Below are 15638 nucleotides of genomic sequence, written 5' to 3' on the forward strand. Positions count from 1 at the left end.
TTCGAGAAATACTGACTTTTTTCCGAGTCACAAGACAGAAATCGGATTAAAACGTCACAATTAAAATAAAGGTGACAAAAAAAAAGATGTCTGAGAACAAAAAGTCAGTCAGACTTCTTTTCTACAGCCAGTCTAATCCTCTTTTCTACATCGTTGTTTGATAATTGTGCGTGAAAATTACGCGTAATAAAAAAAAAAAATTCTGGGTTTAAAGTCATGATGCTTAGAAAAAAGTCAGACTAAATCTAAATCTTGTTCTTTTTACATTGGCCTCAATCATCTTTCGTACATCGTTGTACGTTTTTTAATGTGTATTTAAAAATAGTCTCTTTTTCATGTGACAGTGGACTACTTTGCCTAATCTTGGTGGAAACACTGACAACAAACAGTTGAAGGAACCATCTAGTTTTTCGACAAGTAGTTCCTGGCACTTACATTACCAGGTGCTTTGGGAGGAAATGTGGCGATGCAAACAGAAGACATCAAGCTGAAGACAAACAAAAAAGCAAAAAGAACTTGGACTCAGAGCATGATTTACCTTTGTCTCCCCTTAAAATTTATTAACTTAGACATCTTTTTGACGAAAACAAACATTATTATTGTTATGATTGGCATGATGGTTGGACAGAAATTAGTTGTCATCTAAGAGTCCCAAGAGGTGGCGTGGCGAGGGCAGATGGACAGTGGGAATGTTGGGTCGATTGATTACAGCAGCAACGTGTCAGAGGTGTTCCAGAAAAGATCCTGCGTTAGTGTCGGTCACTTGTTGGCGGGCTGGGCTGCGATGTAAAGGGCCACCATACAGTAGAGAGCGCCTCCTACAGTGAGAGCCATTGTGGTGCGGTACAGGAGCCTGTCGGGAACTCCGCGCTTCAGGTGAATGGGGATACCGTCCGATGACTGAGAGAAACAGGAGGGAGAGGATAGGGGGGTAGGGGAGTGTTGGCGGAAGAAAAAAAGAAGAAAACATGAAAAATACACTAATTGAATCGCAACAGAAGGTACAGGCCATCCTGAGCAATTTTCTGCATTAGAAAAGCGTCAAGGTGTTTAATTATTTGGGTCTGAACACAACGTTCCTGTAGCTATTTACCCATCTTTTTTTTCTCTTTGAAGACGCACCAAAAACACCAAACTGCCGACCACTTCTGCAGGTTTTGGAAATCATTTTCTTCTTCAATATTGTGCTGTTTTTTCTTCAAAAATATTTTCAGAAAAAGAAACGCTGAAGTGACAGTCTGATTATAAGAACAAAGGTTTTCTACAGACTGCAAATTGCTTTTGAAGGCCAGAGTTTCTACACAGAAAGAAGGATATTCAAATTTGAATAAAGCAGCAGTCAATACTGTAATTTCCATTTGTGTGACTGATTGCTCTTCCCAACTCCTGGGTCTCTTAGTATTTCGCCTCAGTGCCTCTCGTCTGATGAATATTGAGGGTTGAAGCAAGAGACCATAAGGACCAGAGTGAAATAAATGCCATACATCGCCTAGAACTAATAAACTTTAAGTGCTTTGACAGATAAAGTTTGACCCATTAGACAGGTTGGCCGGTCCTGAAACTCTTATTCTGAAAACTGATTTGATTAATCAAAACCTGATTCACTTTGTAAACTGTGCAAGTGAAAATAGTCAAATCTGGTGGTACCATTTCACGTGTTTGGAAGTCCTTCTTCCAATTTCGGTGTGTCCATGAGTTTTAAAGTTATAATATTAAAAGAAATGTGTTTTCTGCTTTTTAACAATGTATCTTGCAAATAACATGTTGGATTTGTGTTAGTTTACATTTTTTAAAACATTTAAAACATTGAAGAAAAAAAACAAAAACAAAATATTATAGAAACAGTTTGGCTGTCTCCCTAAAGTAATCTGAGGACCCCCGGTTGAAGACCCAGGCACAATACGACTGATGTCTATTTCAGTCTCTGTTCTTCATTACCTGGAATAGCCTCTGGAAGTCAGGAACCCGGTTTGCTCCCAAGTACTCCGCCGTGGACCCGGCCTCTGACACCACCTTGGTGGGTGTGGCAAAGATCATGGTTGGGGACTCTGCTGGCACGACTGGCCTCAGCCCCTGAGAAAAAACCCCCCAACAAACTGGTCATGGTGCTGGCCAATTTCATTCAAAACTATTCATACAAATATACAAAAACGTACTCAACAAATATACAATAAAAATATTCATCTACATCTGACTAACCAGCACTTTGTCTTTTCTGTTACTAAACTGTCTATTTCATGCCAAGAATGTTTTCAAAAACCTATTTTAGCATATTGTTTAGCTGCAACTGAGAACGTTTGTGGACCCTGAGTGGCCATAATATTGATCCTATATTGTAAAAATGGAGCCTGGAAAACTCAAATCAAAATGGAAAACTAAGCAGTGCTAATTAAATATGAACCACGATCTTGTTCATCTTCTATTCCTCCTCTTAAATGTTATTAAAAACACATTTGTTTTCTGTTTAGCTTTAATACGATATTGTGCGCTACCAGCAGGCTGCCATAGCGTTTCTTGTTTCAAAACAGGAAGCCTAAAGGTTAGAGAAGCCAGACTGTGAAGGCAGCGCTTGCTCAACCCTCATTATCACCACTGATGTGCCCTTGAGCAAGGCCCTTAACCCCGACTGCTCTAGTGGAGCTGCTCAGTGACCGACAGATGAAAAGTTGTACTGGGTGTGAATGTGTAACTGTGTGAATGTGATCAGGCCGTTGCTATAAAAAGGAAGCATCACTCTCAGCGAACCCCCCTGAATAACTAAAGGTTAGGTAAGAAAAGGTGTTTATTGGCCCTGGTCGTTGCAGTTTTTCTACCTGTTGAGCAAAAGGAACGCCGCCATCCTTTCCCTCTCTTCATGTAGCACCAATTAAAAAAATATTTGCCATTTCTACAGCATAGACGGTCCAGTTTTATGCAAGAGCCATCATTTCCCGTCATGAAATGCCTCTTCAGTGCCTGCTTAGAATTATTTAAGAGCACCTCAGGTCGCAGATCAACATTTAAAAACTAGAGTGTATTAACATGCGGGCCTATTTTGTATTTAATTTTTTAAATGCCTGGGCTTGTCAAATGCAGCCAGACCTTTTTACAGATTGGCCTGTCTTGTTGGCTATTTAGTATGGAGGACCAAACCTGACATAAGTATAAATAAATAAATAAATGCATAAATGCATAAATAAATACATAAATAAATAAATAAATGCATAAATAAATGTATAAATACATAAATGCATAAATAAATACATGCATTAATAAATGAATAAATAAATAAATGCTGAAACAAATGTATAAATAAATAAATAAAAGTATAAATAAAAGAATAAATGCTTTTTATTTATTTATACATTTCTGTTCACCTACATTTATTTATTTCTGTATTTCTGTTCACCTACATATATTTATTTCTGTATTTCTGTGTCCATATGTAAATGAGGAGGTAGGAGGTCCTAACCTCAGTCAAGAGCATGATTGGTCAAATCGGAGAGCCAGACAAAAACAAACGATTCCTGATCTCAAGCCTCGCTCTCTGTAACGTTGTAAACAGCTCCAGTTAGCTTAATGGCCTCGACCAGTGTGACAGGTTAACTGGCGTTCATTTTAACTTGCGAGGGTCCCAGATGTGCTGGTGGTGTGGTTTGAGAATCCTGTCTGGAGAGCCATGTCCGCTAACCAGGAAAAACATTCTGCTCATCGCTCCAAGTCATGTATAAGTGTATTCCTTTTGACGTGGCTCGAACACTTCTATCCACACGGAGAAGCCGGGGCTGCGACTTGCAAACCACTGCTAGACGAGCGCTACAGAGCACAAATCGTCCAAAAGTGCATGTTGTCGGTCTCATATCTTTGTCGTGAATCTCTGTACTCTTAAACAACTCATGTGTGGAACAGTATCAAGCATTTGTTCACGCCGAGCGGCTCGAGAGCGGTAAGAGCGTAGCTTCCAGGTTAACTGTTGACACATGTTACCACCGAGAGTGAGATACATGTCTGGGCTTTCCTATGAACCATTGTTGCTACTGGTGTTTGTATCACAGGTTGATCTGGAAGTCTCACGATTTGCCACAGCTGATTGACCTCACGCTGAGCTCGGGCTGGATGTCAACGTACTCTGCAGACTGTTTGACCAGCAGGCTGTATGACATTGTACAGTTTTCACCCTGACTTAGCTTCAGCTTAATAACGATGTATGCGGCTCGGAACGATGGCGCTAAGTAACCATTTGAACAGTGCGGAATGAAAAATACCCGATGGTAACCGGTGTCACAAGGTAGCCTGGACGCTGCGCTACAGCGAGCAGCGAACAGCTAACATGAGAGCTAAAAGGGGTCTCCACTCCGCTCTCGAGCCGCTCGGCGTGAACAAATGCCTCAGCCTGTTCCACCCATGAGTTATTTGAGAGTACAGACATTCACGACAAAGATATGAGACCAACAACATGCACTTTTGGACGATTTGTGCTCTGTAGCGCTCGTCTAGATACACATATACATGACTTGGAGCAATGAGCAGAATGTTTTTCCTGGTTAGCGGACATGGCTGAGGACCCCTCTCTCTCCAGACGGGATACACCAGCACATCTGGGACCCTCGCAAGTTAAAAGGAACGCCAGTCAAATTCATAACTAAACCAGAGCTACATGAACAAATGTCAACAACTGCAGCTAACAGTTAGCTGAGCGGGCTTGCTGGTAGCCAGCAACATTCCTGTACAGTGTACAGGAATCAGCGCTGCTAGTAAGACAGAAGTAGTAGACCCTCATCGAGCACACTCCTGTAACCAATCATGCTCTTGACTGAGGTTAGGACCTCCTACCTCCTCATTTACATATGGACACAGAAATACAGAAATAAATATATGTAGGTGAACAGAAATACAGAAATACAGAAATAAATAAATGTAGGTGAACAGAAATGCAGAAATAAATAAATGTAGCTGAACAGAAATGTATAAATAAATAAAAGCATTTATTCTTTTATTTATACTTTTATTTATTTATTTATACATTTATTTCAGCATTTATTTATTTATGCATGTATTTATGTATGCATTTATTTATTTATACATTTATTTCAGCATTTATCTATGTATTTATTTATGCATTTATTTATGTATTTATTTATGCATTTATTTGTGTATTTATTTATTTATACTTATGTCAGGTTTGGTCCTCCATAATTTAGCTGTATGAATCTAGGGAAATTATCATTAGCTGTTAAGCAAAACGAGAGGTACACTGTGGTGTTAATGAAGTACAAGCGTGCCTCTTTAATATCCTCTCACATGGAAGAAGCTTCTCACCCACCTTGGATCTGGAAATTACTGGGAGACCCATTACCTTGTTAAGAGTGTGTGGAGGCAGATAGTGTGGGAGCGGGAAATTAAATCTGACATATAAAAAAAAAAAAAAAAATGCAGAGGCACTGACAGCAGATTATTTTTACTTGCCATTTGAGAGAAGGCTTAACTAAAAGTGTTCACAGCAGGAACGCATATTTGTCATTTACACCCGAAAACACAGACCGTTCACCTTTGTTGTGCTGCCCCTGCGTAACCCGTTACTACAGATGGATGTGAACTGTGCCTGCTGTCTGTTGGGAGCTCCCTCACCTCTTACTACACACATGCAATTTAGGTTAACTACATCTACACGGCCTGAATGCTTGCAAACTGAGGTGCGATTATTCTCGTTTGTATTTTTAGTCTTTTGACGGACTAACAGCTTTTCTATTGATCGTGCTCACTCATCAAACTGCCAAGTGTGAGACCCGGGAAGGACAGACTGAGCTGAGGTCACGTGACCGGCTTTAAAGGCGATAATTGCTGAGTGCAAGTGGGAAAAAAAGGCGGCTGCCACAGTATTACAGTTGCTGCTTTAAAGAGGCTGTGTCAACAAATTACTGGCAAAGGTGAGATTTTCTATTACCCTCTAACAGCAAGGCTGGACATGGGCTTTTGTGAGCGCCAGTGTTTCATAGAAAAAGCAGGTCTATATTCAACATTTTGTTCATTCAGTTCTTTTAATGTATTCAAGAATAACGCTTATTTATCAACTTGGCTTTGGTTGTTTCTGAGAGCGATGTCATTTTTCTCTGCTGAGGTTCAAGAATTGGTTCTGGCAGCCAATTCAATTTTCTATAAGCTGCAATAGACAACAATTATTCCAAAGTAGATATTGATTGCAGTGTAATGGCTGAAACATAACACTCTCTGAATATAGACTGGTTCCCTATAAACCTCATTATCACTTGGCTAATCAGCCTCCCACCCCGCTGGATTTTTTTCCCGCAAAAATGATGGACGAATTAGGGAACCCGTGTTTCCCCATTTTATTCAGGGCGCACTTTTAATCTGACACATACACATATCATCCACGCATGAAAATAATGATGAATGCAGAGCAGCTAACCTTCAGCTTATATGTAAATTCTTTGGATGTTTTTTTTTTTTTCGCTGCCAAGTCGGATGTACACGGCTGGCAATGCAGCCAAGAACACAGTAATTAGAATATGGATTCATCTATTAACATTCATCCCATTTAATATACAATCAATAAAATCCATTTCACTGTGTTGCAAGTGAACAGACAGAATTGTAAACTACACAGACTAACTGAGTTTTTGCAGGGGCTGAATCAAACACACCTACAATTATGAAATTAAAGTTCATCACAGCGTCTCATCACCTGCTGCTGTTTGTTTATCTGCAAATAGAGAATAAATGTCATATCCGGCACCTCATATGCCGCCTGTTCTCTATAATAAGCTTACGTGATAAGTGGCACGACGACAGGACTAAATGGAGAGGAACCACAGCTTCGTGTGACTGGACTGTTGGGACGCTGTGTTACTTCCTACTTTGCATGTTGCAAGCATCAAACTCAGGATGAGTATTCATTTACAAAAAACGAAGGTTTTATCAGTTTGAACTGTTGTTTGTGTGCTGTGTTTAACTGAATATATGTCAGAATCATTGCAAATCACTGCATTCTGTTTTTATTTACATTTTAAACAGCGTACCAACAATTTTTTCGAGGCTACTAAATGGCTAAAATGTAAGAATGACGTGCCAGTTACGAGAATGGAATAGCTTTTTGTTTTGTGTTTTATTCCACATTGCCTGAGTTAGGATTAAGCAACTTTCTCAAATCAGTATTTTGCATTTTAGTTGTATGTATATTTGATGAGCAAGTATTTGAAACAAGATTCTTTTTTATATATTTGTGCCATCAGGAGTCTCTTTCAAAAAATAAACCATATACCATTTGACCAACCCCTTTATTGACTTCAGGGTAGTTTGATCTCATCACTATATTGCAGTATGCAAAACCTTAATCTAATCTCCAAAACAGCTAATCTACAGATTTGCACTAGATGGTTTACATACATTTCTTAGTCAAATTAATCTCTGACTAGAGCCCGACCAACGCTGGCTTTTTTGAGCTATTTACATCAGTGTTAGAGACTAAAGAAATAACGATATTGGTACATTGGCCAGTATTCGAAGATTCACATAATATATACATAAATGTAAATTCTTTGCAATGAATATATAGAGTCTGACAATAAACTTTACTGTTTAAATGACATCAGCTGACTGACACAATACCATGCAGGAAACGTTATAATTATACATTACTTGTGGCATGTTTTTCTAAATTAGGTTCTGTAAAAACAGTTTTCATACCGGGACATATCAGGCAAAATATACGCTCATCTTTTGTAACCGTCGGACAATAATCAAAAAGTGGACAATAAGGACAATTACACTGAACTGAAACATTAAACTTCAACGGGAATGTAATAATTTCAAATTACCTCAGGCAACTAATTCTACATTACAATCTCTACATTAAAAGTTTTAATATTGGTGCAGACACTGCTATGACAGGCCAATATCTGCCAACCAGCATTAAGGTGCATGACCTCCACCTATGACGACAAAGTGAGAACGAAAATTCAATTTGAATTATTTAAAAGTTGATGCATGACTTGCATGATATTAACAAATGTGTATTATTTACACAAAATCAATATTTTTTATGGTCAGTATTGGTATATTGAGACACAGTCAAAGTCTACACACTGAGATTAAGAAAAGTAAAAGTGTAAAGAGGCTAGAAAGGAGAATACTTGAGTAAAGTACAAATACAGTAGCTCAGATTTGAGCTGAAGAACTCCAAAGATGAATTTTCCTTCCACTAAGAATAATTAAATGGTGGATAAGTGACTTCCGAATGGAGACACATGAGAGCTTGAAAGCAGCCTTACCCACTATAACAGAATAACAAGCACGCTGCAGTGTAAAGGACAGAGGAGCAATAACAAAGGTCACATCTGGCAGATGCTATGAGAGGCTATTGAATTTCGAAAATTGGCTGTAAAGTCACACAAAAGGCCAGATCGACACATAGGAAATAGCCTAACCTTTCAGAATAAAGGTTCAATACAGGTTTTGTGATTAAAAAAACTGATGAAACATGGGGAAAGAAATAAAGAAAGAGAGAGAGACCACTGCTTCTGTGCGGTTCGTCTGAAAGTCTTCAGAAACGCAAATCACTTTACAAAACTACTGTTAAGTGACTTTCTGGGACACAGTTAATGGATGAAATTCAGTTTAGCTTCAACGTTAAACGCCTGTGTACCAAGACCGGAAACGACCGTTAATAACAGTTATTTTTCACCAGAGAAACAAGTCAAAAAACAACACCACGTTGGGCGATTACAACACAAACATACATTTAACTACATTGGAGACCTTTAACTATCTTCAGGTTAACTGAAAGCTCTGGGAGATACAGTTCAGAATAATGGTTGGTTACCCAACACCCGAACATGAAGGTCATCCTCGGCGGTTAACGAGTCGTTTTTAAACCGACACATCGTCTCATGGACTCACCTGAGGGTTGTAGGCAGCCGTGGGAGCAGTCCCCGTCAATTTCTGGGTAATTCCGCTGAATTTGTAGTACATTTTCCTGCTGAAGGACGGGGGAAAGTGTCACCCACAACAAAATCAACCGGTAAAGGGTCTTCCGGCTGCGACCGTCGCGGTAAAGTGACGTAGCAGTGAGGTGGCTCGACGCTGCCTGTTGAAAATTTGCTGAAAATCCTAAAAAAAAAAAATGACAGAGACCTGATACTCAATGTAGATTATTGTAAGTACTGTTCATAATAGGCTATGTTGTAAAAGAGAACTGCCTTTCCTGCCTTATCTTTGATCTATATCCAGCTAGTGTCGTTTCAGGAGAATCTGAATTATATTCACACATTGTCAGGTGTAAATCCATAATAGGTTAAAGTATTTTTAACTGAAAGATATGCAGAAGAGGTAACAGTCATTTTTTTCAGGTCTCAATAATGTCTGTGGATCTTACTATCAGACTCAATAAACCGCCCATCAACCAGAAATTTACAGCACCCATTATAGAAATAAAATAAAACCCAAATCATCCAAGTAATTCCATGATCAGCTACTTCATACTTTATACACTCTGCAAATATTGTACTTTTACCCCACTATATAGCTACTAGCAACTTTGCAGACGTCTTTGTAATTGAATAATCAATAAGCCTGTAAAAAAAGAAAGGGAAAATCAGTTCCCTAAATGCCAGGTCTGTGCTCAGTTGACCCATAATATAGAGTATGCATTCATGTAAATATATGTGTAACTTACTTACCCAATAATTATATGACCAATATCCATGACATTTTGTACAAATTCTTAATATCTCCAGCAGATAAATCCTACTGATCCTGGTAATCCCCTGACCTTTCCTTCAGCCTTTTACTGTAAATATAGCTTAATTTCCATTGAATGTTAGTTTTCCCTTTATTTTTTTCACCCTTGTGTGAATTTCTATTTACCATAGGTGTTATAATACAGGGTGAGCATCTGAGACCTGAAACTCAAGCCTTCAAAGCTCAATGACAGATGAGACCTTTACAGTCCTTCAAGTCAATTACCTCTTATAACAGCCCTTTGTGCACCAGACTGAGGCGCTATGTTCACCCCAGTGTGAGTCTGATGAGAGCACCAAATGCCTTTGCCAGCAGGCTCAGGTGTTCTCCCCTTGAACATTACGTTCCATTGCCCACAGGACACTTAGAGGTGTAAATAGTATGTCATCACATCCAGACGTATCAAGCCCCATCTGCTGAAAGGTGTGCTGAAAATGCACTTATCACTCCTCCAACCTGGGACAAGTTTAAAGGTCCCATATTGTAAAAAGTGAGATGTCTGTTTATTTTTTTCTATAACAAAGCAAGGCTAGGTGCTGTATATATATTGTGAAACTATCAAAAACCTCAATCCAAGGATCCAAGAGTGTGAGATAACACAGCTCGTATTCAGAAATGGTGCCTTCAAATGAGCTGAGACATCAATGAGGCTCTGGTGTCAAAACTATATAGTCATTGCCCTCAGCCACCCCCCAACACAGCCAACCAGGACAATTGCTAGACACTGACGCCAGTTTTACATTATGGCCACCCATGCCAAATGACTCATTTCACTTGATCCATTTGGTCGAGAAAAGCCACATAATCAAATCATTTTTATCCCTATTAGAGTTAGCCAGGGGCTAAGCCAGGGGTTGGCACGCCTGGCTGGAGGACGTCTCTACTGTTCACGCTCCATGGACCCCACAATTCACAAGAAATCTGGGTTCTTTTACATCCAGGAAGTCAATCATTTTAAGCTTCATGTGCCACTGAGGACATTTGGCCATATTTCAAGGTATAACAACGTGTAACACTTCCTACTGTTTGGTGATATCCTGTGTGTTTCACTGCCAGGTTTAGAGAAACGTCTCCAAGATGTGCGTTGACATCTCTGAATTAATTTAAGCCTTTACTCATCATATCAAACAGTGTTGTTAGATACAACGTGGTTGAATGCTAATGTTAGCTGATGTCTAATAGAAGCTTACCGGTTGTCAAACCTGTTGTTTTACCTTGAAATATGATCAAGTGTTTCTTTAAACTAACAATCAGGAAGCTGTGAAATGACAACAAATTGCCAACATTTATATGAGTACGACATGTGAGCTAACATGGTGGCCGATGCCTTCTCAGGCCTGTGAGAGCTGACCAATAAGAGCAGATTTGGCTATGGGACAGTGGCTTTAAAGAGACAAGCGCTATATTGTATTTATACAGATTATACAGAATTATGTTTTCAAAGCATTAAAGCATGAAAAAATGTTTGGGAGACACCTGAAATAAAAGCGTAAACCTGAAAATCATTAAGAAGGTTATGTTAGGTCAGGAGAAAGGATTATAGAAAACACTTAAGATCAGTATTCCTGCACAGTGGGAACAGAAGATGTAATCTAACAGTTAAATGTTTTAACATTTAATGGTAGTGGAGTTTGATTTGTAATGAGCCATTATAACACATTCAAAGACATTTTGCTGAGAGTAATTTTATTATAAAAGCTCAGACATTGATCACATTAATTACAAGTTCCTAGTCTACTAATGAAAAAGTTTTCTGATTGATGGTTTCAATCACGCCCCGGCCAGAATTCACTGGGCCATGAGCAATGCTACGAGTTGGGAAATTAGGAGCTGAAGGGAGGGTGATAAAATATGGATTATCTTTCACTTTTTTGGTTGACTACTTAAAAAGCACATTGATAACACAACAACAAGGATATTGAGATATGTACTGTCTACAATACATACTAAACTCATACAAGGCTGCGAGGTTTACGAGGAGATAACAAATGTGGGGACAGACAGATAATGAGCAGACTCGTTAATTATTTAATTTCCTTTGCAAAAGAAGAGCAAGGGCTTGGCGTGTGTGTGTGTGCGTGTGTGTGTGTGTAAAGGAAGATGGTTGATGGCAACAGGAGGAAGAGGAGAGGAGACGCAGAGAAAGACTGTTGTGTGGGAGAGGTGTTGACTTGTTTGTTTGGATCATGTGTCTCCTCAACAAATCATATCATCTTGGCAACCCATGGACAAAGCAAACATGTCTGAATCGTGAATGTCAGAGTCGTCATCTGCGACATCCTCTACTGCTCTTTTGGTTTTTTTTGTCTCTTTTGCTTTTCAGGAATTTAAGCTAATCCCGAGAGGTAATTTCGACCAAGAATTTCAGAACAAAAAAAAAAAAAAACGCTGCCTGGAGATGTGTATGCGCTCATGTGGCCTATTTGTGTGCGCAACAATCAAACCACCGACATGATTGACGTGTTGGAGGATGAGGTTGCCTTGGAGACGCAGGGATACAAAATGCCTTGCATTCTGGCGCAAATGGAGAAGCAGAACGCACACTTCATCTTCATCTATTCAGTCCTCGTGTGCAGGCTCGCTCCACGCTCTGCCATCGCTGTCATTTTTGTCCCACGATCTTTTATTCTCCACTTCACACTGCGTCTCCCGTGTCATAGCTGTCTGCCTTTTATTTGTCTGACACCTTGTATTCCTCGATGACCTGTCTCCATATTTCATTATCCTTGGCTTAAGCCCCTCCTGCATGCCAAACACCCCCCCCCCCCCCCCCCCCCGGCACTCACTTGTTCACTCCTTTTTCTCTGTTTCACAGGTTTAACAGAATGCATCTAGGTCACACATCAATCTTGTGTAACTTGTACCATCTGGGTGCGAAGCTTAGACAAAGTGAAAGGCTGACAGCCAGACAAACACACGCGCAGACTCACACACACAGAGCATTCGATGCATCACACACACAAAAAAGCAGCCGTCTCTGCCAGTGTTGTAACCATGGGGATACAGTGTAAACAGAAGCCACTGGATAGACTGCGCCTGTGCGTGTTCAATAAATAATTATTTGTGTATTTTCTATTCTTCTGCCCATGCAGAGCATGCTGGTTCGGAGACTGAAGATCATCAGCACAACAGGCAGGAACTGGAGCGACCAAATAAAATCAGGTGCAGCTCAGGCAGGAAACAGGGCACAGCACAGAGTTGACCATTATTTCACAAAGCGATCAGCAGAGCCACTGGTTTGTTAAGTTTCTTTCTGGTGGAGGCTCATTATTTCACAATGGGAGCAGCGGGTCCACTGGTTTGTTGAGTTTTCTTCCGGAGCCATGAATGCCTTCTCACTTCAGTATATCCGGCGCTAGGCTGCGTGCACACCTGGCAGAGCGCAGCTTGAGTTCGTGGTAGCACTGTACAAAACTGTGGTAGATGAATGTGATGGGCAGCGCCAGGAGAACGATGCCACTCACCACGCACATTCCCCCGAGCACCCGTCCCCCGACTGTCACAGGATACACATCCCCGTACCCCACCGTCGTCATGGAAATGATGACCCACCAGGCTGCAGCCGGAATGCTGGCGTAATCTGGGTTCTGCGTCCCCAAATCCAATCCGTGCTCCAGCAGCTGGGCCAGGGCGCTGTATATGGCCATGGCAACGCAGACAAACACCATCAGCATGACCATCTCCCGGTAGCAGCGCGTGAGCGTCAGCCCCAGTGTCTGCAGGCCCAGGAAGTGTCTGGCGAGCTTCATGAGCCAGAACACCCGCATCATCCTCAGCACCCGCAGGATCACCCCAGCAACCCCGAGCCCGGCACCTGGCATCCCTGCACGGGCCAACGCCATTGTGACATAGTAGGGGGTGATGGCAATCACATCGATGATGTTGAGCGGCCGGCGGAGGAAGTCCCACTTGTTTCTGGCCACCAGAAAGCGCACGATGCACTCAGCTGTAAACCAGCCGATACACACGGCCTCGACTATCCTGCAGAGGAGAGAGCAGAGCAGAAAAAATGAGAGTGTAAACAGGAAATGTCAGAGGAGCTACACAGAGATATGGACGATATGAGGCTGATATAAATTATGGAAAATAAAGAAGACGTCTGGGTTGAGACGAGTAAACAAAGACAGGAGGAGGGAAGATTGGAAAATTGCCGGGAGACTGCACAGATTCGGGGGGGGGGGGCTTCAAAACCTCCATAGAAAGTGTGACACAACAGCCCCATTACCCCATTGATTAGCACAGCAAAGGCAATCAAAGTGAATTAGAGAGAGCTGGTGCTTGTATTTGGAGCAACGGTGCTGAGCAGAAGAACTCGGAGCCAAAGGGATAACTGCATCAGCACAATTACACCAAACCAGATTACAAAATCTGAGAGCATGCGAGAGAATTGTATCATCCACAGGCATGAAACTAAATTGGAATTCTCTTGACCCCGAGTATAAACTACACTATTCGTCGATTACCTAACCACTGCAACCGATCCAGGACTGTATCCAGCCTGAGTCAACATAACCCAGCCTTATATAGAGAAAGGCCGCCTCAGGGTTCTTACAGAGGACAGGCCGCGGCCAAAATGATGTGGAAAGAGAGGTGCACTTTTTCATCCCGGAGCCAAAATAGCTGACTCAGTCAGGAGGTGATTCCCGTAAGTGTCTTAAATCATTTTTTGTTTGCTTACACTAATATATAATCCCTCAGTATACCTTCTCCTATCAATTTATTACCCGCTGGGACATTGTACATCATCCGGCATTTATCTGGTGTGTTTGTCCCCCTTGTGTAACATGCAGTGTAAACTAACAGCGCCAATAAAGATATTCAAATGAACAGTGAAGATGAGGAGGGGGAAGAGGCTCGGGGAGGAAGAGTGGGCTGTTCTGTTTAATAATTAACACTACACTTTTTGTAGATGCTATGGATTGGTAATTGATTGGCTTCCTTGTGAGCTTCCCTGACATGTGAGGGTGGTAATGTTTACTGTGCTGCCTCAAACTTGTCACTGCTGTATTGACGTCTAATCACTGAACACAAGGACAAAGTCCCCATGTCTGTTTTCTGTCTTTAATAAAGTCAAACTGTTTCAGAGTAGAGAGTTGATTCTTGATGCATCATCTTCTGGGTGATAAACAAGTTTGATCGATGCCTTGAACGCATCATTGCGCGCGTTTGAGATTCTTTATGACACTAATTTATCCTTCACATAAAGACACATCTGACTTTTACGCACCAGTCTGCGCCCCTCTGTCCCTCTAAACTTCCTCGCCCCTTCTCGCCTACCTGTGCTCCTCCACAGTGGTCTTCTTGGCTGTGTCCCAGTCCGGCAGGGTGCTCGCACACAGCATGATCATAGAGACGATCACAAAGATCACGGAAACCGAAGCCAGAAGCTGCGCACCGACCGAGGAGTTGGGTTCCTCGAACGCCTTGCGCATCTTCTCGAGCCATTTGGCGCGACCCGTGAGCGCAGTCCGTGGCACCGGATCGTCCGGGCTGTGGGGCTCATCCCCCGACACTTTCATCTCCTCCTCGGACAGAGTGTCCAGTCCGATCTCGGACATCCTGTCGTCCAAACGCTTCTGGCAGCAGGAGTCCAAGTGCGCGCTCTCCAGCCCCCAGTAGAGCATCTCTGTGTAGAAGGACAGCTCACACACTCCGGGGACGAAGCGGAGTTTGCCGGAGCGCACGTACAGCATGATGAATACGAAAGCCTGAGCGTGGCGGTCGAAGAAGAACTCATTCCGGTCCCGGTCGTAGTCGTCGCACAGTTCAAGGACCTCTTTCTCGGTTGCGCAGGCATGCAGGCGGCTGACGCGCCGGAGAGGGAAATCCCTGATCACCTCACGGGTGAAGGCGTACCGGGTCCCCCCTACGTTGAGCACGCAGATGCTCTTCCCGAACTTCAT

At 41.8% G+C, this 15638-nt stretch overlaps 2 protein-coding genes across 2 annotated transcripts; both read right to left on the reverse strand.

Annotated features, from left to right (window-relative positions):
* Window positions 1-533: 533 nt before the first annotated feature.
* cox7a2l (cytochrome c oxidase subunit 7A2 like) lies at window positions 534-9054 on the reverse strand. The gene is made up of 3 exons (XM_030399169.1): window positions 8896-9054; window positions 1939-2073; window positions 534-900 (listed from the first exon to the last, which is right to left on the reverse strand). The coding sequence occupies exons 1-3, from the start codon at window positions 8965-8967 to the stop codon at window positions 760-762; spliced, it is 348 nt and encodes a 115-aa protein (XP_030255029.1). The 5' UTR covers window positions 8968-9054; the 3' UTR covers window positions 534-759.
* A 2346-nt stretch (window positions 9055-11400) lies between these two features.
* kcng3 (potassium voltage-gated channel, subfamily G, member 3) lies at window positions 11401-15638 on the reverse strand. The gene is made up of 2 exons (XM_030399381.1): window positions 15013-15638; window positions 11401-13716 (listed from the first exon to the last, which is right to left on the reverse strand). Exons 1-2 carry the CDS (start codon window positions 15636-15638, stop codon window positions 13071-13073), a joined length of 1272 nt encoding a protein of 423 aa, XP_030255241.1. The 3' UTR covers window positions 11401-13070.

Source organism: Sparus aurata, chromosome 20 (genome assembly GCF_900880675.1).
Source record: "Sparus aurata chromosome 20, fSpaAur1.1, whole genome shotgun sequence".
NCBI lineage: Eukaryota > Metazoa > Chordata > Actinopteri > Spariformes > Sparidae > Sparus > Sparus aurata.